This window comes from Pongo abelii, chromosome 10, assembly GCF_028885655.2.
Source record: "Pongo abelii isolate AG06213 chromosome 10, NHGRI_mPonAbe1-v2.0_pri, whole genome shotgun sequence".
Lineage (NCBI taxonomy): Eukaryota > Metazoa > Chordata > Mammalia > Primates > Hominidae > Pongo > Pongo abelii.
In genome coordinates, this window is record NC_071995.2 from 127,331,009 (window position 1) to 127,354,672 (window position 23,664).

At 42.9% G+C, this 23,664-nt stretch overlaps 1 protein-coding gene across 1 annotated transcript in view; it reads left to right on the forward strand.

Moving 5' to 3' along the window:
- The window catches only part of TMEM132C (transmembrane protein 132C), a 459,511-nt gene that overhangs the window by 146,100 nt on the left and 289,747 nt on the right, over positions 1–23,664 (forward strand). The window contains exon 2 of the mRNA XM_009248400.4: positions 5,866–6,754. Within this exon, the coding sequence (XP_009246675.3) occupies positions 5,866–6,754 (889 nt within the window). The remainder of the gene's footprint in view (positions 1–5,865; positions 6,755–23,664) is intronic.

A 23,664-nucleotide genomic window follows, 5' to 3' on the forward strand; every position in this document is an offset into this window, starting at 1 on the left:
CTTTGATCTGCTCGCCAGTGTCCCTGCCGGGAAAAGGATTAGGGTCCTTCCAGAGGACAGCAGAGCCAGGCTGCCCCATATGCTGGCGGTTTGCACAGGCTGCACTGAGAGGAAGGGACAGCAGGGAAGTCTGGAAAGAAGGAGAGAGAGCAACTCCCATCTCCTCTCTCAATATACGAATGCAGGCTTGTTTGGGTTTTCTGGGGGTTTTAAAAAACAGAAGCAAGGAGATGGGCTTTCTTGGGTTTTCAAAGTTAGCAATTGGGGCAATTGAAGTTTCTGGGTCATGAGTGTGTAGCAAGTTCTTAGCCATGCCCTCATGTAGCATAAGCCCATGGGGGATCTTAGCAAAGAAAATATTCAAATAGCAAGGAGGCTGCTTGTGGTCCTTCTGTTGATGTCAGGGATGGTTCAAATAACCCTGGAAGCGAGGGGTGACATGCTGCACTTTCCTACCTTGGAGTTGAGCCTGTGAGTCCCCAGTATTCAGTGACTTAGCCGGCTGAATCTTGTAAATCAGGAATCTCAAACTCAAAAGCACCTGACGGACAAGCAGGCAGGTCCATGGTGCACAGTGGGCTGAGTATAGGATGACAGCAACACTGGGGCTGTAAGTCACCTCCTCCCATCATCTCCATGCGGGGAGAAACCCCAAATGTTGCCAGTTCCTCCCATCTTCAAAGACAAGCTGGAAACCCAGAGACTCCCCAGTTTTAAAAGATTGAGTTTCATTTTATAGAGATTTTTTTTAAAAACACTGTGGGCCAAGCAAAACCCATCCGCAGGCTGGGTGGAGCGCCAGAGTGAGCAGTCTGCGATGTCGAGTCTGAACAGATGCAGAGCCCAGAGGCACGTGGTTTACGCCCCAGTCAGTATCGCCACTTGGTGTGCTGAATCTCAGTAGGGGGCCAGAGGGACCCGAGCCTTGGAACTGGGCTCCCACCCAGTGGAGACAGGGTGGCATGCTTATTCATTCTGCTAACTCATTTTACCTGCAAGAGTTAATAATGAACACTTTCTCCCCGGCTAAGAAAGAAGACGATGATGACAAGATAGTGTCTTTGGTGATCAATGACTAAAAGACACTCTCCACCCAGATGGGTCAAGATCATCAAAGAATCTAACGAATTTAGGAATAATAATATGGTGGGGCATTGACTCATTATTTTTAAGTAACATGAGAAAAATGGCTTATCTTGTTACTATTTTTTCCAACAAATGAATAAATATAAACAGGAAAAATCTCTAAGGAAGAAATGAGGAATTAAAAAAAGACCAACATGTCTCGCTTATGTTTTATTTATTTCAATGAACAGTTTTATTTTGACACAGTTGGAGTCTTAAAGAAGCATTGCAAGAATAGTAAAAGGAATTTTCATATACCCTTCACTCAGGTTCCTCAAATGGTGACATTTGGCCATGTTTCCTTTCACCTGAGTTCCCCTCCACCCCAGGCTGTTTGAGAGTAAATTGCAAGCAAACATAATGTCACTTTATCACTAGTTCTGAATATATATATACACACATATATATGTATATGTATATGTTTGTATGTATGTATTTTGAGACAGAGTCTCACTCTGTCACCAGGCTAGAGTGCAGTGGCATGATCTCGGCTCACTGCAACTTCCACCTCCAGGGTTCAAGTGATTCTCCTGCCTCAGCCTCTCAAGTAGCTGGGACTACAGGCGCCCGCCACCACACCCAGCTAATTTTTTGTATTTTTAGTAGAGACGGGGTTTCACCATGTTGGCCAGGATGGTCTCGATCTCTTGACCTCGTGATCCACCCACCTCAGCCTCCCAAAGTGCTGGGATTACAGGCATGAGCCACTGCACCCGGCCTTGAATATATATTTTTAAAAATAAAGATATTCTCTTATATAAGTATAGTACAATTATCAAAATGAAGAAATTAACATTGATACAAAATTATTAGCTACTTTAGAGGCTTATTGCAAATTTTGCCAATGGTCTCAAAAATATTCTTTATAGGAAAATAAAATTTCTAATCATGTGTTGCCTTCAGTTTTGTGTATCTTTAGACGTCTTTTTATCCACAAATCTGGAACAGTTCTCTCAACTTTCTTCTTAACTCATGACCTCAACATTCTTGATGAGTATAGGCCAATTACTTCATAGAATGAACCTTAGACATTTCCTCATGATTAGATGCAAATTATGCAAATGTTTGCAGAAATACTAGGGACCCGATATTGTGTTCTTCTCTGTGTGTCCATGTCGGGAGACATTTCTCTGTTGGCCGCATTCCTGATGATGTCAATTTTGGTCACTTGGTCAAAGCACTGCCTGCCAGATTTCTCCACCGAAACCTACCCATGTTTCCTTTGTAATTCAGTGAACAACTTGGGGCTAACTTGTTGGAAGACAATTTAAGATGATGTGAATCTCCTGTTACTCATGAAACTCTCACCAGATAGTTTTAGCATCCACTTATGACCTTTGCCTGAATCAATCACTACTGTGAATGTTGTCAATGATCAGTTTGGATCATATCATAAGGAAAAACTGTCCCTTCGATCTGACTTTATGACAGTATCATCGAGTCATAGATTCTTATTTCATTTAATGGCTTACAATCTTTTAACATCATTATTTGTTTTGATGGTCAAATTATCTTCAATGTGTTCAGTGCTGCTGTTCCTGCATCCTTTGGACATATTGTTATCATTCTAAGGGCTCTTCCTCTTTTCTGACATAATAAGATAGGTGTTCCAGGTTCTTCTTGTATTAGGAATGAGACACTTTTCCAAGGATTCCTGGTTTCTTTTAGTGAAGAATGGTATTTAGAAACCAATATCTGGGTGCTATATGTGATGATTGCTCTTGGTATCTCATTGAGGACAGAGTTAAGAAACACGTCTATGTACATACACATGCACACATATGTGTATACAATCTACCTCTCTTTCTCTATATATACATTATAAACTGGAGTTTATATACACCAATCCCATTCTAACCCACTGCAGGTTTCATTTTGGCCATATCCCTTTCTATATTTGTAACCCCTTCCCTGACAGTGAGAAACGAGGCTCTCAGGTTCACAATATATTTCTTATCTACTTGATAAGAAATATACAGAGAGTAGTTTCAGAATTGCTAATTCATACTTTTGTCCGAAACAAATTTACTCACTATCATTCAATGTTTGTCTGTGATTCTCTGTTGTCTTTATTCAGGATTTACAGCCAAAATATGTGTCCAAAATTACTTGGATTAGTTCTCCCTTACCCTCCTTCAGTGTGGTTTTGATATTCATTAATACAATTCAGTTCATTTCTTTCCATTTGTAACCAATTCAGGGTTTTTACTCACCCGTGTTGATATTATTATCATATGTCAAACATTAACATGATTCCAAAGGTCAGAACTATACAAAAAAACAACACCCTCCATCTTTTCTCCCCATCTTCAGCCCCCTTTATTTCTGCCTGGTTCTCACCTAACCCCTGTTAATAACCAACCTTGTAGACTCTGATTTCTTTTCTTGTGTGTTCATGTGTGTTACATGAATGAGCAGATACATAGACATTTTCTTATCTCCCTGGTATGGTTTGTCTCTGTCCCCACCCAAATCTCACCTTGAATTGTAATAATCCATATGTTTCAAGGGCAGGACCAGGTGGAGATAATTGAATCATGGGGGTAGTTTCCCCTATATTGTTCTCGGGGTAGTGAGTAAGTCTCACAAGATCTGATGGTTTTGTAAATGGGAGTTCCCCTGCACAAGCTCTCTTGCCTGCCACCATGTAAGACATCCCTTTGCTCTTCCTTTGCCTTCCACCGTGATTGTGAGGCCTCCCAGCCATGTGGAACTGTGAGTCCATTAAACCTTTCTTTTTTAAATTACCCAGTCTGTGGTATGTCTTTATCAGCAGTGTGAAAACAGCCTAATACACTCCGCTTCTTTCTTACACAGAAGTTAGTATACTCAGATAGCCTTTTGCACCATGCTTTTTCACTTAGCAGTATATTTTTGAAAGCACTCCATATTGCTTCATACAGATCTTCTTCCTTTTCTTATTGCAGCTCATGATACTCCACTGTGTGGATTTACTGTAGTTTATTCGATCATTTTTCTGCATAGAGGTATGAAAGTTGTGTCAAAATATTTTGCATTTAAAACCAATGATGAGGCCGGGCACGGTGGCTCACACCTGTAATCCCAGCACTTTGGGAGGCTGAGGTGGGCGGATCATGAGGTCAGGAGATCAAGACCCTCCTGGCTAACACGGTGAAACTCCATCTCTACTAAAAATACAAAAAAATTAGCCGGGCATGGTGGTGGGTGCCTGTAGTCCCAGCTACTTGGGAGGCCGAGGCAAGAGAATGGCGTGAACCCGGGAGGCGGAGCTTGCAGTGAGCCGAGATCGCGCCACTGCACTCCAGCCTGGGTGACAGAGCGAGACGTCGTCTCAAAAAAAAAAAAAAAAAAACCAATGTTGCAATAAATGATCTTGTGTGTATGTGTTTTCTAATTGCCAGAGGGGTATCTTCAGAGTAGATTCCTAGAAGTAAGATGAAAGAGTCGAAGAAAAGTGCAAATGTAATGCCAAGTTCCCTTCCAGAAAGGTCGTACCGCTTTTCATTCTCAGCAGCAATATACTAAGACCGTCTATTGCCTGTCGACTTCCCAATATTGTGTGTTATACTTTGTAATTTTTGTCAGTCTTATAGGTAAGAGGTGGTATTTGTAGTTTTCACTTGTATTTCTCTAATTGTGAGTGAGGCTCAATAGTTTTAAATATATATATAATTTTAATATATTTTTGTGAATATCTGTTCATATCCTTTACTCACTTCTCTCTCAATTTTTAAAATCTTTTTCCTCAAATTTCAAGATCTGTATATTAGGGCCATTATCCCTTTTAATGTGATATATTTACTCCCAGCCTGTTATTTTCCTTTTGACTTTATTTATGGTATTTTTGTAATGCAAATTTTTTAATTATACAGGCAAATTTATTATTTTTTAAATTGCGTTTAGATTTTGAGTCATAATTGTGAAGCTCTTCCTAAACCCAGGTTATAGAGGAATTCATCCATGTTTTCTTTAGTGCTTGAAAGATGTAACTTCTTTGATTTATATTGCTGATCCATTTGAAGTTTAGTGTTATGTATGGTGTGGGGTATGGATCTACTTTTTTCTTAATGGCTGTACAGTTGTCCTAGCACCAATGATTTAAAAGTCAACATTTGCAGCAGGTGCGGTGGCTCATGCCTGTAGTCCCAGCACTTTAGGAGGCTGAGGTCGGAAGATTGCTTGAGCCCAGGAGTTCAAGACCAGACTGGGCAAATTAGTGAGACCTTCTTCTCTATTAAAAAAAATTATAAAGAAGAAAAAAAAGTCTATGTTTACCTCAGGATTTGAGATGCTACCTTTATCACTGACTAAACTTCCATATGTTCTTGGGTTTATTTATGGACTTCATTCATTGGCCTGTTTTGCTATTCATGTACCAGTGCCGTTAAGTACATTTTAAACTCATGCAAATTATTAATAAAATACCCACTTTACTCCTATAGGTAATTTACCATCATTCTGTTAAGTTGAACTCTATGAAATTGCCACCATTCAATGAATCTCACTCTATAGAATTCTCATTTTCATATGTTTCAACCTAATATAAGTATATGCATAATTCGTGGACCATGTAGAATCGTTTAATGACTTATTCCAGAAAGAATATAAAAATTCTAGCCAAGTGGACTTCAGAATTTCTATCCCACATTTCTAAATGGCTTACAGACCTAACAGCTAACGAGCGGCTGCTCATTATTATTATTGCCCATTAATAATCCTGTCTTTGTCTTTTTCTTTTCTTTCTTTTTCCCTTTTTAGTGATAGAGGGTCACGGGGTCACAGACAACATACAGAGATTCTCCTCACTGCCACCTTACCTACCTGTGAGCTACCACGTCCTCAGAGCAGAGACCTCCTTCTTCCTGAAGGAAGCCAACCAGGACCTGCTGCGGAACTCCAGCCTGCAGGCGAGGGTGGAGTCCTTCTTTACCTACAAAACCAGGCAGCCCCCAGCGCTCAATGCCAGCTATGGACCCTTTTCTGTGGAAAAGGTTGTGCCTCTGGACTTGATGTTGACTTCAAACTTTTTAGGTCCAACCAATAAGTTTAGTTTTGATTGGAAACTAAAAGCCCACATCCTGCGGGACAAAGTCTACCTGAGCCGGCCCAAAGTGCAGGTTCTGTTCCACGTCGTGGGCAGAGACTGGGACGACCGCAGCGCCGGGGAGAAGCTGCCGTGCCTGAGGGTCTTTGCTTTCCGAGAGACCAGAGAGGTGCGGGGCAGCTGCCGGCTGAAGGGGGACCTAGGGCTGTGCGTGGCTGAGCTGGAGCTCCTGTCCAGCTGGTTCAGTGCCCCGACGGTGGGTGCCGGGAGGAAGAAGTCCATGGACCAGCCGGAGGGGACCTCTGTGGAGCTCTACTACACTGTGCACCCAGGAAACGAGCGAGGGGACTGTGCCGGGGGTGACTTCAGGAAGGGCAACGCCATCCGTCCAGGAAAGGATGGGCTGGAGGAAACCACGTCCCACCTGCAGAGGATCGGCACCGTCGGCCTTTACCGGGCCCAGGACAGCGCCCAGCTCAGCGAGCTGCGTTTGGATGGTAACGTGGTCATCTGGCTGCCTTCCAGGCCAGTCAAGCAGGGAGAGGTGGTCACAGCCTATGTCACCATCTCGAGCAATTCCTCCGTGGACCTCTTCATCTTGAGGTAGGTGCCCGTGCTTGCCCCTGCTCATCTTTGGCATGCCTGGTGTGAGATTGGGTTCCATGCGTGGCAGATAGATATTCAGGAAGCATCGATTTTCACTACCTTCAGGGACCGTTCAGCATTAACAGGGGAAGGCAAATTATGCACCTGCCCACATGCTCTCAACAGCCCTCCTTACACCGTGGGTTATGGAGGGAAGAAGAGGCAAAGGGCGGGCAGAAGTTGTTTCCAAAAGGATCAAGATGAGAGTAATCCGCCTCTCTAGACCTTCAGTTATCCTCACACTTGGAGAGGGACGTGATTTTTCTTCTGCTGTGAATCCTTTGATGAGATACCATTTGAGTTGCATGATTGAAAGTCTATGTTCAAGAAGCCCAAGAAAAGGCAGAGGAGTGATGAGATCTCACTTTGGGTATATATGTGAAAAGAGCCAAGCAAAGTACACTTTTTTTTAATTAGGTGGTGTTAAATGTTGCCAGTTAGTGTCTGGGAGGCCTTAGTGCATGAGTATAGCTTAGCAATAATTAAGCAAACATGCCCGGCATAAAACTCTTCAGCAAAGGTATTCCATCTTGTAATACAAATAAACAAAGCAGCAGCATAATCCACCTACTGTCACCATTGCGGGTTCAACAGAGAACAGCATCCAAGCTGTAACAGGGCTGCTCTGTCACTCTGTATAATGATTCTAAAATTTGGTACAGGAGCATATGTTTTCTGAGGATAATTAATACTGGGCTAAAATTCATTTAAAGCAAATCCTCTTACAATGTGGACTAGAATGTCATAATAATGAAAGAAGTATTTGTTTTAAATTTGTTTAAAAAATAAATGGGATAAAAATGTTTTTTCTTGTTATAGTTAAGAAGGAGTTAGTTTGTAATTGCAGCTCTGCTTTGGCTCTTGTTAGAATTCAGCCCTAATCATATTTTGAATGAGTTGCTTGGAAAAATGTTTGCAAGCTAGAATGATAGCCTATCATACCATATTTCATTTCTGTTTAGCTTTTGTAATATGACTATAAGGATGCTTATTTTTAATTTTTTTTGTTTTTTCATTTACAAAAAGATTCAGAGGTTTCCATTAGTTTCTCATCTTAATCCTTCAGATTCAAATAATTGTCTTCTGAAGTATGCATCTTGTCATTATCTTTATAGTTTTTCCTTTCAATTTTTAAGTGGACTAATTTTGCAGGTCTTCATTTGCAAATGTTTTCTGGATATGCTTGGAGGACTGTTATGACACCCCTTTCAGCGACGTTATGAAATCCTACATCTTTTTATGAGATTTACTGTACAAGGGATTCTCACTGCATTTGCTTTGTGAACCTTGGTGTTCAGTGAGGGACATGCTGACATCATGGTGGGGAGGGACAGGTCTCGCTGTCAGCGTATCGGCGGCTTATTGAAAGTATCATGACCTTGTCACTGAGGAGCCGGGAGAGTCAATATTCAGATAAAAGGGTCTGAATACTGGGTTTGTTTCCCCATGGCTTGGATTCGAAAAGATACTGATCTGGGAGCTCTGAGTTTAATTTTTGGTAAGTCCTCTTGCCCCCTGAGTTTCAGATCAATCATGAAATAAATGCATCTATCCCTGGCTTTGGAAGCTGGAGACAGAAAGTCTCCAGCATGGCATGCTAAGTAGTTGTAAAATTTTACAGTGATCATCTTCCCCCTTGCACTTTGTTAATGTCCTACTTCAGAAAATGTAGGCTCTAGTGTCTACCAGGGTGAGCATGAGCCAAGCCACCTGGGTCCCTAGGTCTAAGGTCCACAACCTTACAGCTGTACCTAGAAGGGATGCTTAGATGGGGCTCTTCAGAGAGGAGGATCTGTTTTCTGAAATTTTCATCACAAAGATAGGCATGGTGGTGGTGAACAAAGGTCTTCCAACCAGCTGACCTCAATTCTGATCCTATCTCTTCTACTTACAGCCTGTGTGTTGGTAGGCAAGTTAACTAACCTCTGTGTGCCTCAGTTTCCTCCTCTCTAAAGCAGATGTAATTATAGTACCTGCTTCGATGGGGTTGTGAGGATTCAGTGGGCTAATATTTATTTGCAAGGTGCTCATAACAGTGTCTGGTGCACTGAAACTTCTCTTTCAATATTGAATATTACTAACAGGGCTGTTTTTAAACACCCATCAAACCTTCAATAAGCATTGAATTCTATCTTCACAGTAAACGGACATTGTGTGTTGTGTAAAACAACTGCCAAATTTATTCTCAAAATTCTGTTATTCCCATTGTACTGTGATTTTGTTTAAAGAGCAGCGTCTTTGTATAATGACAGGAGTATTTGTAGCACAGAGGTTACTAATGGCTTGGTTCTGGGGTGTAAGACTTAGTCACATTAAAGGGCACTGCTTAGTGCCGTCAAGTGCAGCAGCTGTATTCCCTCCCTTCTGATCTTTCCCATCACAGATCAAAGTCCTGGGGAGAAAAGATCCACCTCACCCCCTGTTCAGCAAGATATGGCACGTGTTATATTTCCTTACCTCAGATTTTAAATTCGAAGCAAATTTCCTAAGGGCTAAAAGCAATTGCTTATGAGAAAGTCTGAGCAGCAAACGTTCCCCAAACACGTGTGCAAATGCAAGTCCTTGTGTCTCAGGCGTGTCGGAATTCAATGAATAGGGAACAAACAAACCATCTGAAGACCCGTCTTTGAGGTTCATTCTCATTCTGAAGATGGAATTTCACTAATTAAAAAGGGGACGTTATGGATGGCATACACATTTCAGAGTCTCGGCTTAATTTGAGTTGCCAAAATGATTGGCAGGCAACAGTGTGTCAAATGGAATTTTGCTCTATGTGGAGTCTCTCTGTTTCTCTCCTTCCTTAATCCCCCTCTTTCTCTCCCCCTCTCTCCAATTCTCCTGTTTCTCCAACATGACTGAAGGTACTTCTTTAAAAAAATTAAGCTTTTATGTTTTTAAATAATTATAGATTTGTAAGAAGTTGCAAAAATAGTACAGTGATTTCTCATAGACCCCTCCCCCAGCTTCCACTGGTAGTAACACTTCATATAACCATAGTCCAATACTGAGGCCAGGAAACTGGCATTGGCATAACATTATTAACCAAACTACAGAGGATGTTTGGGTCAGCATGTAGGTTTTAGGGCACCTTATCTCTTTCCAGCTTATCTGTGACTGAAGACATTTTCAAAGGCAAGGAAGTTCAATTAGAAAATTAGTTCCTTGAACACCTGCCAGAGTCTCTTTAGTGTCCGTTAGGAAAAGATGAGCTCGGTCTGCTTCTCCTGTATTTTTTTATTTTTTTTTAGGGAATACAGAGAACTTCCTTCCTGTGCAGAGATGCCATCTTTGTAGGCCCCTAGATATGTTGTGTGTTTCTGTATCATCAATGCAATATGCAAGTATCCAACCGTGCCCATTTGCCAGGCATTGTTCTACAGCAGTGAATGAAACAGGCAACACTTCCTGCCCGAGTGAAGCTTATGTTCTAGTAGGCAAGATAAAATTAATCAAAATGTGCATGTGTGCCAAGAAATGATACAACCAAAGGTATAGTTAGTACAGCCTCCAAGACTGCACGCCCTTCTTTCTGAATCTGGTATTTGCCAAGAAACCAATAGGTATTTGGGCACCGTCTGCCTTAAGCTAGACAACATCTGAGAGGCCCTCAGAGAGCTTAGCCTCAAGCCAGCTGGTAAAGACAGAGTCCCTGGAATTCCATCCTGCATAAAATAAGCCTTATGAACAGCAAACTCTCCAGGATGAGTGGGAAGGCTCTGGACTTCTGTGTGTTGGCTCACAGCTGTGTACAAGAGATGTACAATGCTAGACACTAAGTGCCATGGTATTGCAGAGTGTACACAGCCTTTGTGTTCAGTTGTCATTCAGTTCTTCTAATGCTACAATGAAAAGTCTTATTCTCTGCTAGCATACCTCTAACATCCTGACAGCATCTACTAATGTTTTTTTTTTTTTTTTTTGGCAAAAAGAAAGACAGGTCACTGTTTCCAAGCCTTCTTCTTTTCCAGCTGGAATTTTAAAACTTTGTTCTGCTTTCCTTGTTTATAGTTATTTTCTTTTGATAGCCCAAATACAAAACAAACAAAACAGTGGTTTTCCATTTTCACTGTGGATACAATATTTCTTTTCATTCACTTGGTAAATATTGACTCAGTTAATATGTACTGACCCCTGCCCATTTGCCAGGCATTGTTCTACAGCACTGAATGAAACAGGCAAAACTCCCTGCCTGCGTGAAGCTGATTTCCTAGTTAGGGGAGATAAAAATAATTAAAATTGGGTTGGGTATGGTAGCTCACACCTGTAATCCCAGCACTTTGGGAGGCTGAGGTGGACAGATCGCCTGAGGTCAGGAGTTCAAGAACAGCCTGGCCAACGTGGTGAAACCCTGTCTCTACTAAAAATAAAAAAAAATTAGCTGGGCATGATGGCGGGCACCAGTAATCCCAGCTACTTGGGAGGCTGAGGCAGGAGAATGGCTTGAACCCGGGAGGCGGAGGTTGCAGTGAGCCAAGATCATGCCAATGAAGCCCAGCCTGGGTGACAAGAGTGACACTCTGTCTCAAAAAATGAAATAATAATAATAATAATTACCAAGTAAATACAATAGACAGTGATAAGTGGCTTAGGAAAAAATGGACAAGGGAGGAAGAATGGAAAGTGCTGAGAATACAATTTAAGGTGACAGTCAAGGCAGGCTTTGTTGAAAAAGTGGCATTTGAATCAAGTGTGGTCTTGGCAGGGAAACTCGTGCAAAGGTCCTGGGGATGCTTGCTTGGTTTGTTTCAGGAACAGTAAGGAGACTAATGTGGCTGAAACAGAATGGAAGATAGGACAGGTAGGGGGAGGTGAGCTCAGAGGGGAGCTGGGATTCACATCACCTTGGACTTTGTGAGCCATTGTAAAGACTTTTGTTCCAGGTGAGATGGGGACTACCGGAAGGTTTTGAAGAAGGAGTGTCACGATGTAACTTATTTTTATGTATTGCAGTAATCTAGGTGAGAGAAGACAGGGACTTGGATCAGGATAGCAGCAGCAGAGGTGTAAATGAGTGTGCAGATTCTGGATTAAATTTAAAGCTGGGACTGATGAGATTTGTGGGCAGACTTGTGTGAAGGAGACACAGCATCAGGATGTTGGGGATGAAGGACAGAGCTGCCATTCCTGTGATGGAAAGCCTGTGGGAGAGGTAGGTTTTCCCTTTCTAGATAGTGTATTATAATTTTAATTTAATTAAAATGTACTTTAATACTTAAAATCATCGTTTTAAGGAAAAAATATTCAAGAAGCAAATAAGAGGACGGACACAGATGTGGGAATAATAGTGAAGTTGGTATGAGTCTCGCTGAAGTTTGGGAACCAACACTATTTTTTCATTGCACTAGCTTTAGGGTTACAAGTGGTTTTTGGTTATAGGGATGAAGTACACGGTGGTGAAGTCTGGGATTTTAGTGCACCTGTCACCCAACTAGCGTACATTGTACTCAATAGGTAAGTTTTCATCCCTGAACCACCTCTCACCCTCTCCCCTTCCGAGACTCTAACATCCATTCTAGCACCCTGTATGCCTTTGTGTATGCATAGCTAATTGCAGAGATATGGAATCAACCTAAATGCCCATCAGCCAATGAGTGAATGAAGAACATGGGGTGTATATATCATCCATATCTTTCCAGCTGCCTCCACCTATGGCTGCTGGTTAGATCACAGGAGAAATCCACCCAGGTCACAGAATGTTGGATCATCGAGGTCCATTGCTGGATCTTTTCTATTGGGAAATTCATGGCGTACATGCAGGGAGACCTTGAATGATCTCTCCTCACTGAGAAACCCAAAGACTTTCTCCAATGGGTCTTCGCACAATGGCTTCACTGAGAGGGCCTGGACTTCTTGGAAATGTTTATGGGACTAATAACATACATGGAACTTGGCATGAACCTTCTTGGCAAGATCATTTTCACAAAGGACACTCTTCCATGAGCAAAAAGAAGCAGACTGGATTTTGTTTGCAACTTCACAAAGTGAATTCAAAGGCAACGCTTGCTTTATAATCAAATTAGTTCATGAGACCCAAAAGTCAAGGTGTGGAAGATGGAACCTGTGTTTCTTGTAGCTATAACATTATTTTGGAAGCCGATTTAAAAAAATAAAAAATAAAATAATTACCAACATAAATGAAAAACACATATGCAGATAGGTTTTACAAATATAAGTGGGTTGGCTCCTGAGGGTAAGCCCTTTTTCCATCTCTCTGTTTACTGCTATATCCCCAGCCCTTGGTGTATGACTTGGCAAAAAATAAAGCCCCACTAAACATTTATTAAATAAATACAAAACCAAATGCCTAATATCAAACCTATTTCATAAACATTCCTTTTCATGGATGTTTTGTTTCATAATTAACTGAGTCTTCTTGAAATAAAGATCAGGATTCCTCAGAGAAAGCGTAGGCGTTATTTACTTTTCCAAGGATGTTCAAAATATATTGACAATGGAGGTCATCAGTTCTGAAAATTCCTACTGCCACCTCAGTGTACCTCTGTGCTCCTGAACCCCTGTGGATGCTGAGGATGGGATGACTTCCACTGACTGCCTCCCCAAAGCCTAGCTCAGACTGAGCTCACAGAATCACTCTGCTGCCAAAATCAGTGTTAGTTTGACTCAAGTTGCAGGTTGTAAGTAGGTAGGTCAGTCTTGACCCTGCAGGTTATTAAAGTGAAGAACTTGGGGGTAGGGGGTGTGAATGTTTGGCCTTGTCAGTAAGCAATGAAATTGATACCTAAAGAGCAGAGGCGGTGATCATTCATCCTCTCCAACTTAAAATAAGCCCACTTAATTGAACAGTATGATTCATAGACATGGAAGAGATTTGTTATCTACTTGTAACCAATTCCAAACCCTGCATTAGGGATGCTAAGAGAGTCATAAAGCATCACTCCTGACTGGGAGATTATACTCTGCTGCTAACATGAATTTATGTGTAGTAAATAGACACATCCCCATGTCTCAACACAGTGAAGAGAGACGCTTAGCATAGGGACTGGCTTCTCAACCTCACTATCATCAGCATTTGGGGCCAGCTAATTCTTTTGTGTTGGGCTGTCTGGTGCATTGTAAAATATTGAGCAGCATCCCTGGACTCTACTCAGTAGAAAAAGTCCAGTAGCACCTCCACCTCTGCTCCAGGTCTGACAACCAAAATGTCTCCAGACATTGCTAACTCTTCATTGGGGGACAAAATCACCCTGGTTGACAACCATGAGCCTACACCCTTGGCTTGCAGAGAATAGAGATATCTGGGTGGTCTATGGGATGTGGGCCTTGTGATGGTCCCTCAAACATACCTGAAAATAGAACAGCAATTACATAGCTTCTTTGTCCTTTGCTGGGTAGGTTTTGTGTGTCAGGACTGATAATGGAACCTTCAGGACATAAATCCTAAGAGATTTGTTTTTGAAGTAAAACACTGTGAAATAAGGAGGTAGTCCTCTCTCACGAATAAAGACAGAATGAAAGAGAGACTGGATGCCAAGCATGCAGTCTTTAATAGCCCTTGCTTTGTAGGGGTGCACTCGGGAAATAAGAGAGCAAGGAGCTGCTTCTCAGCTTCGGCACAGAAGGTGATGTTCTTTCCTAGCTGTGGGGCATGGGACCTCCTGGTTCATTAGTTCCGTCCTGCTTTGACTGGTGGATGAGGCCCAGTCATTTTATCAGTCACTAAATCTCCCCCAACCAAGCCAACACCATGCTGCATGTGCTTAACAGCTGCGTATGCTCTCACCATGTTCCAATAAACAAACAGGATGAAGGGTGGACACAGGGAAGAAAGCCTATGAAGAAATGTGCAAGATTTATGCAAGAATACTGAGAGAAGTATTATTTTTCCAAACAGGATGAGGTTTATAGGTGGATTCATTTCTAGAATCTCACTGTATGTCAAGGAAATTCAGGTAGAGTTGAAAGACTGGCTTTTGCCTATAGTCCCCGCTACTCTGGAGGCTAAGGTGGGAGGATTGTGTGAACCCGGGAGTTCAAGTCCAGCCTGGGCAACATAGCGAGACCCTGTCTCTTAAAAAAAAAAAAAAAAAAAGTGGGTTTCACCTCCTTTAAAAGGACTTTGGGGCCAGGCATGGTGGCTCACACCTGTAATCCCAGCACTTTGGGAGGCCGAGGCAGGCGGATCATGAGGTCAGGAGATCAAAACCATCCTGGCTAACATGGTGAAACCCCATCTCTACTAAAAAAAAAAAAAAAAATTAGCTGGGCGTGGTGGCAGGCGCCTGTAGTCGTGCTGAGGCAGGAGAATGGCATGAACCCAGGAGGCAGAGCTTGCAGTGAGCCGAGATCATGCCACTGCACTCAAGCCTGGGCGACAGAGCGAGACTCTGTCTCAAAAAAAAAAAAAAAAGACTTTGGGAGGCTAATCCATTGCAGACTAAACCTGAGTTTCTAACCAGCTCAGGGCAAAGGGCAGAGTCACAGATTCCCACGGGAGGGTGAGAGGTGGGATTCATAGAACATTCCTGTTCTAATAGACAAACACCAATCATGGCTGCTCAGATGTGAGTCTCCTACTTATGCATGAAATATACACGATTACAAAATACATAAATGTTCACATCAGCTTTCCTTTTGATGGCTGAATAATATACCACTGTATGCACAGATCACCTGATGAACAAAGGAGCAAAATGTGATATTTACATGCAATGATATATTATTCAGCCATAAAAGGAATAAACCACTGATACATGCTACAATACGGATGAACCTTAAAAACATGATGCTAAGCGGAAAAAAAAAAAAAGCCAGGCATAGGCACAAAAGGTCATGTATTACATGAATCCATTTATATGCAATGCCTAGAATAGGCAAATCCATAGGGACAGAAAGTAGATTAGTTATTGCCAGGACAACGGGAGGTGGCATGTGGGGAGTGATTGCCAATGGGTTTGGGGTTTCTTTTTGGGGTGATAAAAACATGCTGAAATTAGGTAGTGGTGATGGTTGCACAACTTTGTGAATATACTAAATACTGAATTGTACACTTGACAAAATGATATCCCAAGAGATGATGTGTGTCATAGAAAAGGCTATTGACCTTGACTTTTCTTTATTGCCTCTAAACTAACTACACGTTAAACATTGAGCCAATTTTCAAAAATTTATCCTACAGATGGTTTTTCCATTGGGTGGCCACATGTTTTGCTTTGCCCATTACTTGACAGGGTTCTTAGGACCAGACCACTCTTTCTAATTTATTATTATGCTTTGTACTGTATCACATTTAGAAACCTCTTCAGCATTTTTGATTAGTGAGAATGGCCATAACAAGGACCAGTCAACTTCAATCAGATATGTGGGTTAAAGGTGGCAAACTTCTGCGCCTGTATGGCTGGCCAGGGATATAGGTGAGGGAAGCTCCCAGGGGAGAGGGAGATGTAATGGTAAGAGGATATTTGAAAGGGCCTCAGCATCCCCCACCATAATCTCCATTAGCCAGGCCCTCAGGCCACCCAGATCAACACATAATCTAATGAAGACACTATATCCATGGTGCAGACACAGTTCTGATGCAAACTCCCCACCTGCACACCACGGTCAGCCTTGTGTACACCCCATCCCCTGCCCCTTGGCGCTCATCTGGGAGGGGCCACAGTGAATGGCACTCACATGTGTGCCCTGTTAAAGGGAGCAGCCACATTACAAGTCTCCCTGATTTCAGACATGCCACAACCCGAGATCATAGCAACCAGAGTTACTGGCTCTAAAGAGAAATTAGAAATGGAAGCTGACAGCAGAATCGCTTCTCGACCACCACTGCACAGTCTGGGGGACTTGACTGTGTCTCTCAGTTTAAATCATGCCTCAAACCAGAAGGATGCATTAGCTTCCTGCAGCTGCCATAACAAATTGTCCCAAGCTTGGTGTCTTGAAACAACAGAACTTTGTTCTCTCATGTTTCTAGAGGCCAGAAGCCTGAGATGAGGGTGCCAGCAAGGCCATGCTCCCTCCGAAGGCTCTAGAGAAGGCCCTTCCTTGCCTCTGCCAGCTGTCCTCGATGGTCCTTGGCTTGTGGCCACATCTCTCCAACGCCTGCCCGTCTTCATGTGAATTTTCCCTCTGTGTTTCTCCTGTGTCTCAATATCCCTGTCCTTTCTCTTACTAGGACATCTGTCTTTGAATTTCAGACCCACCCTCATCCAGAAGGCTCTCATTTGGAGAACCTTAACTAATTCCATCTGCAAAGGACCTGTTTCCAAATCAGGTTGCATTCTGAAGTTCCCCGTTTGATGTGAATTTGGGGGTGGGTGAAAGGCAGCATTGAACCCATGACCGAGAATACAGACTGCCCGACGTGCTTCAGAGCCTGCCACTCAGTCTTTCCCTGGTTCTTTTCAATTGCCACATGCCCCTTGGCAACACCAGGCCATGTTCCCTGTGGTAGAAAAGCAAAGTTACAAATGGGAATCTGGACCTTCGCCACGTGGAGAATAAACTCCTCTCCGCTGGAGGAGTCTAGACCGCACTCTCAAATCCACTCTTCTAATTACTGAGCACAGTCTGCATGTATGCCGTTATAGCTTCATTTCAGGGAGCGAAGTTTTTTCTTATCTATTTGATATCTGAGGATATGAGAAACTCTCGAAGGCATTGTCCAGATACCTGGCTTGCTCTGCATGATCGTTGGCTCTTTCTTTCCTGCTGGGCATAATAAATCTGCAGGATCGAGTGGATTCCTCAGGAGCAAGCGGACTGTTCCCAGACTTCTCATTAGCAGAGGAGACCCTAAAACACGACCAAGTTTGCATTGACTGCAGATTTGGAGCTAATTCAGAGAACTCTGGAAACTCATTTTCCCACAGTCTGTCTGAAATTCATTTCCCCTGTTGAATGTCTCCAAAGGAAGGGTTTGTTTTCATTTTCTTCAGCTTGTCATTTTAAATGTATTCTTCTGGAACAGAGAAAAGGAACAATTTTCTTTCTGCTTGGGAAGAAGTAAAGAAATAATGTTTCCTGCTCCATCCCTGTCCCCCTCCGCAGCTCCCCACAACACATCTGGGTTGCCAGGCAGCCCAGCTCCTGTGAAACATTGGAGAGTGATTTTACTGTTGTGGGAAACATTTAAACATAAAATTGACTCCAGCTCTGTGAAAACAGAAAGGAACCAGAGCCCTTCTGACCCGAATTCTGCCTTCTTTCTTCCACATTCTTTAGCCCATTTAAGTGTCGTCTTAGTTTTCGAGTTCTCCAAATCACAGCTTTGTCTGTTGTGAAAGATTTAACACATGAATTAGTGGACCTGTGACATATAGTCCCTTTCTATCTAAAAATGTGTGGGGAGGAAGAGAGGCAACATAAGCTGGCAAGTGATGATTTCAGAAACATGCTGGGTACTCCAGTGTTCTGGGTACTAAGGCATCTTTAGAGTCCCGTCTGCTGCACTTGTTTGTGGTCGTGTCGTTGCTCCAGGGTCCCTGAATATTGCAAACCTGCACCATTTATGTCTTGGAACTCCAAAAGTCATTAACTGAATTAAAATCTTGGATAGAAAGAAAGAAAGAAAGAAAAAAAAGCATCCCTATTTCAAAAGCATTTTGATTGCATCATGCTTGTTGAAAGTCTTTCCTGGAACCTCCTTGCTGTATCAGCTCCCATTTGCTGTGCTCCTAGAGAAGTGGGGTGTGTTTTTTTGTGTTTACTAGTCCTTTTAGTTTCTACTTCCAAAGCGGGGTGTGTGTGTGTGTGTGTGTGTGTGTGTGTGTGTGTGTGTGTGTATTTTATATATATATATATAAAATACGTATATATATATATTTAAGGAAGGTGGTGGCCTGGAAGTGGGGACATCCAGGAACACAAGAGGAGGACGCAGTGTAGACGGGATTGAGAGGGAGGGAAGAGGCAGGCTGTGGGTCTCAGGCTCAGCCTAGGACACTTCCCCCAGGGCTGGATCCTCCGGATTCCCCTTCCCCACTTTCCTCCAGGGTGGGATCCAAGCTCTCGATACTCCACCCAGCTATGTTAGGTGAACGCACATCCACCAGGACTTTCTTCCTCCATCACCTTCCCATTAAGGCACTCAGCTGGAGAAGCCTGGCATCCTCACCCCCGGCTTGTGGCTGTCACTCAGATGGAAGCACTCCTCAGTACAATGTGCAGGAAACAGGCCATCTCTGACATTCCTCTAAAATACCAGTGCCCATTGTCATTTTGCTCTGATACTGCAAGCACTGTGGACATGCTTTCTTGATGAAGGCTTCTTTCTGTTGAATTTTCCAGAGAGACCTTTAAAAGCAGAATTTGCTAGAACAAAATAAAGGAGTGCACAGCCTTTTCACCTGTTCTTACCCAGTGCTGCCAGGATGGGACCTGTCAGTCCCAAGAGCCAGAGTGCTGGCTCCTTTTGGGGCTGCTGCTTGGGCTATATCCTGTTGGGCTTCCAGACAATCCTATTTGTGTGGGTTTTGGCAGGTCATGCATTCCTGATATGCCATGCAATCCTCTCAACAACCCATTCTACAGATGAGGAAACCGAAGGCCTGAGAGAAGAGGAATGCATTTGTCAAGCTTATTTTGGTTGCTACTCTAACTGACTTAAAAAGGAATATTTTTTTCCCTATAACTAAAACTTTTGGGAGTTTCAGGTACAAATACATCAGGGCATGAATGATGTTCCAGGGACTCAGTCTCCCTCACTTATTTGTGCAACTCCATTCGCCCACATTGTTCTCCTTCTCCTGCTGGTTCTCTACGTGGTCACCCCAAGGGTTCCCAGCTTCGACCCTGCTCAGAGTTTAAAGTAGGCTTCTTTTTTATAATAGGTGCAATAAATGTCCTCAGATTGAGTTGTCTCAGCTTGGTATGAGTCATACACCAACCTGTCATCCATTTATTGTGGCCAGCAGCTATCAACATACCTATTTGCCAGGCTACCCTTAGAACTGGAAGTGGTAGATTAATCCCACCAAAAACATGCTATCTGTAAGTGTAGACAGAGTGGTTTGAAAAATAGAAAATCGGGGTACAGGTGCTAGAAGGAGAAGGGTTCATGTCACGTGCAGGAAGTAGCTGTAGATGCCCATACCTATGGCATAGAGGAAGGCTGTAAATTCAGAGATGGACAACTGAGTCGAAATCCTGCACCTACAGTTTTCTAGCTGTGCCACCAGGGCGGGTTCCCCAACCTTTCTGTGCCTCAGTTTCTACGTAGAGATGATAACAGTAACACCAGCTCAGGGTTATTGTGAGACTTCAGTAAGATAATTTTAACATATTTGCACATATTAAGCACTTAATATTACCTCCATTTTCAATGCATTATTATTTTTATTACATGCATTTTTCTGGACATTACACAGAGAGTCTATTGCAACTATGCTTGACTGAGTGCTGTGGATTGTAGCCAAAAGCATTCTAACTGATGAACTCCCATCTCTGTAGCAGCATCTACCTTCTTTGGGAGGAGGGATGCCATTGCTTTCATTGAGGTAAGACAGGTTTTTCAACAGGGGAAGAGTTTCACCTAAACTCACTTCCCCGGAGATACCTGCAATGTCTGGAGACATTTTTGGTTGTCAAAATTGGCGAAGGAGGTGCTACTGGCATCTAGTAAACAGAGATTAGAGATAGTGCTAGATATCCTACAATGTGCAAGACAGCCTCCCCACTAACCCCACAAAGAATATTCTAATCCCAAATGCCAGTCAACATGCAGTGATGGAGCAACCCTGAGATGAATAAATGGTTGATTGCCGTGTGGCTAGGTAGATGACCACAGCCATACGTTATAACCAATTGCTTATCAGGCTGAAAAACCACCGTGCTTCTCTGTGGATCACAAATGTGCCCGGGAACATGGCCTGCTAAGAGCTGTCTGCTGGGAATCTGGCAGCCTTTCCTGACAATGCAAGGAGCTCTGTCTCTTTGAAATGCTCCTCCCAGATGTTGGCTGCAGGTCATGTGTTGACCAACCATGGAAATCAAGGCCAATTTTCATGTTCACCAAGGAGCAAGGAAATAACCTAGTTAGCCTATACTTTGTAATAAGTATATCTTAATATCCCTTGTGTTAGAAAACAAGAAGAACAGGGCTTTGATAACATCAGAGAGGGGTATTCAAAGATGGGGCTTACCTTGGATAACGCACTGGCAGAAAGAGTGTCACACCTTAATTATGATGCATTTCATTAGTTCCTAATGACTACATCCCAAAACAGGGTGCCCAGGCATGGGACTGGCTCTTAAAAATGTTGAACCACTGCTCCGTATCTCAGATGGGAGAGCTGAAGGGTGTAGCGGACAGACACAATTATGCCATCCTGAGATGCACACTGGGGAGAGGAGGACCAGGCATGGCTGCACATCACGGTGGATGGGGGAAGGCACCATTTTTACCTCACTGGGCTGGTGGCTGCAGGGTGCTGGGGGCAGCTCGGCCTCCTTCTCAGTAACCCAGCAAGCTACAGAGTCTCCAGAGAGTTCAAGAGACTTTGACCCACAACATTCCTAGTAAGCCTGCAGTGGGCATTTAACCACCCACCAGCCTACCTTATTTTGATGTAATTGATTTTTCACCCCACTATGCTTCGTATGACACAGTGGTTCTTGCCAAGCTTCCAGCCATAGGGCAAGCATGTTCTATTGATGTCCCTATGGCATTGGATACCATAGCACAAATGACGGATAGGAAGGTGAAACCCTTGTTCTAGAAAATTAAATACAGACCAGGCCTGAATAATCCCTGAGCAGACAAAACCAGTTAGGCCTCTTACGTAACCTTAACCTTGCTTGATTTGCAAACATAATGAGAACTTAACTGGAACCATTTCTTGTAAATGCATATATTAAAGAAAAAATAGAACTTAAGCTCAGTCAATCAGAAGCAGCCAACAAACTTATAATTATACAGGCATATGTTGTTTGGTTGTGCTTCAGTTTACTGCATTTCACAGATAATGTGTTGTTTAAAAGCTGAAGGTTTGTGGTAACCCTGCATTGAGCAAGTCTATCAGCACTATTTTTCCAACAGCATGTGCTCACTTCCTGTCTCCGTGTCACATTTTGACAATTCTTGGAATATTTCAAACATTATTATTATTATATGTGTTATGGAGATCTGTGATAGGTGATCTGTGATGTTACTATTGTATTGTTTTGGGGCACCATGAACTGTGCCCATATAAGATGACAAATTTAATAAATGTTGTGTGTGTTTTGACTGCTCCACTGACTGGCCACTGTCGTATCCCTATCCCTCTCCTTAGGCCTCCCTATTCCCTAAGATGTAACAATATTGAAATTAGGCTAATGAATAACCCTACATGGGCTTCTAAGTGTTTCAGTGAAAGGAAGGATCCCACATCTTTCACTTTCAGTCAAAAGCTAGAAATGATGAAGCTTCATGAGGAAGGCACGTGGAAAGTGGGGAGGCCAAAGCCTAGGCCTCTTACGCCAGTTACCCAGGTTGCGAACGCAAAGGAAAGTTCTTGAAGGAAATGAAAAGTGCGACTCCAGTGAGCACAGAAGTGATACAAAGGCAAAACAGCCCTCTGGCTGATATGGAGAAAGTTTTAGGGGTCTGGATGGAAAATCAAACCATCCACAACATTTCTTTAAGCCAAAGCCTAATCCAGAGCATGGCTCTAGTTCTGTGAAAAAGAATTCTGTGAAGACTGAGAGAGGTGAGGAAGCTGCAGAAGAAAAGTTTGAAGCTTACAGAGGTTGGTTCTTGAGGCTAACGGAAAGAAATCATCTCCATAACATAAAAGTGCAAGGTGAGGCAGCAAGTGCTGATGAAGAAGCTGCAGCAAGCGATCCAGAAGGTCTAGCTAAGATCATCGATGAGGTGGCTGCACTAAACAACAGATCTTCAGTGCAGGTGAAATAGCTTCCTCTTGGATCTCTTGGATCGCTTGGATGAAGATCCCATCTAGGACTTTTTGTTTGTTTGTTTTTGAGACGGAGTCTCACTCTGTCACCCCAGGTGGAGTGCAGTGGCACGATCTCGGCTCACTGCAACCTCTGCCTCTTGGGTTCAAGCGATTCTCCTACCTCTGCCTCCCGAGTAGTTGGGATTACAGGTGCTGGCCACCACGCCTTGCTAATTTTTCTGTATTTTTATTAGAGACGGGGTTTCACCATGTTGGCCAGGCTGGTTTTGAACTCCTGACCACAAGTGATTCACCTGCCTTGGCCCCCCAAAGTGCTTCAGCCATCTAGGACTTTAGTAGCTAGAAGGGAGAAGACAATGCCTGGCTTTAAAGCTTCAAAGAGCAAGCTAACTCTCTCCTTAGGAGCTAATGCAGCTGGTGACTTTCAGTTGCTCATTTATCAACCCCTAAATCACAGGACCCTTAAGAATTATGCTAAATCTGCTCTGTCTATGTCTATAAATGGAACCACAAAGCCTGTAACAGCACATTTGTTTATAGGACAGCTTACTAAATATTTTAGGCCCACTGTTGAGACCCAGTGCTCAGAAAAACTATTCTTCTCAAAATATGACTGCTCACTGACAATGCACTTAATCACCCAAGAGTTCTGATGGATATGTGCAAGGGGATGAATGCTGTTTACATACCTGCTAACACAACATCCATTGCTAACACAACATCTGTTCCACAGCCCGTGGATCAAGGAGTCATTTTGACTTTTGAGTCTTATTATTTAAGAAAGACACTTTGTATGGCTGTAGCTGCCATAGATAGTAATTCCCCTGAGGAATCTAAGCAAAGTAAATGGAAAACCTTCTGGAAAGGATTCACCATTCTAGATTCCATTAAGAACATTTGTGATTCATGGGAGGAAGTCAAATATCAATATGAAAAGGATTTTAGAAGAAGTTTGTCCCAGTCTCCTTGGATGGCTTTGAGGGGTTCAAGAATTCACTAGAGGAAGTATCTCCA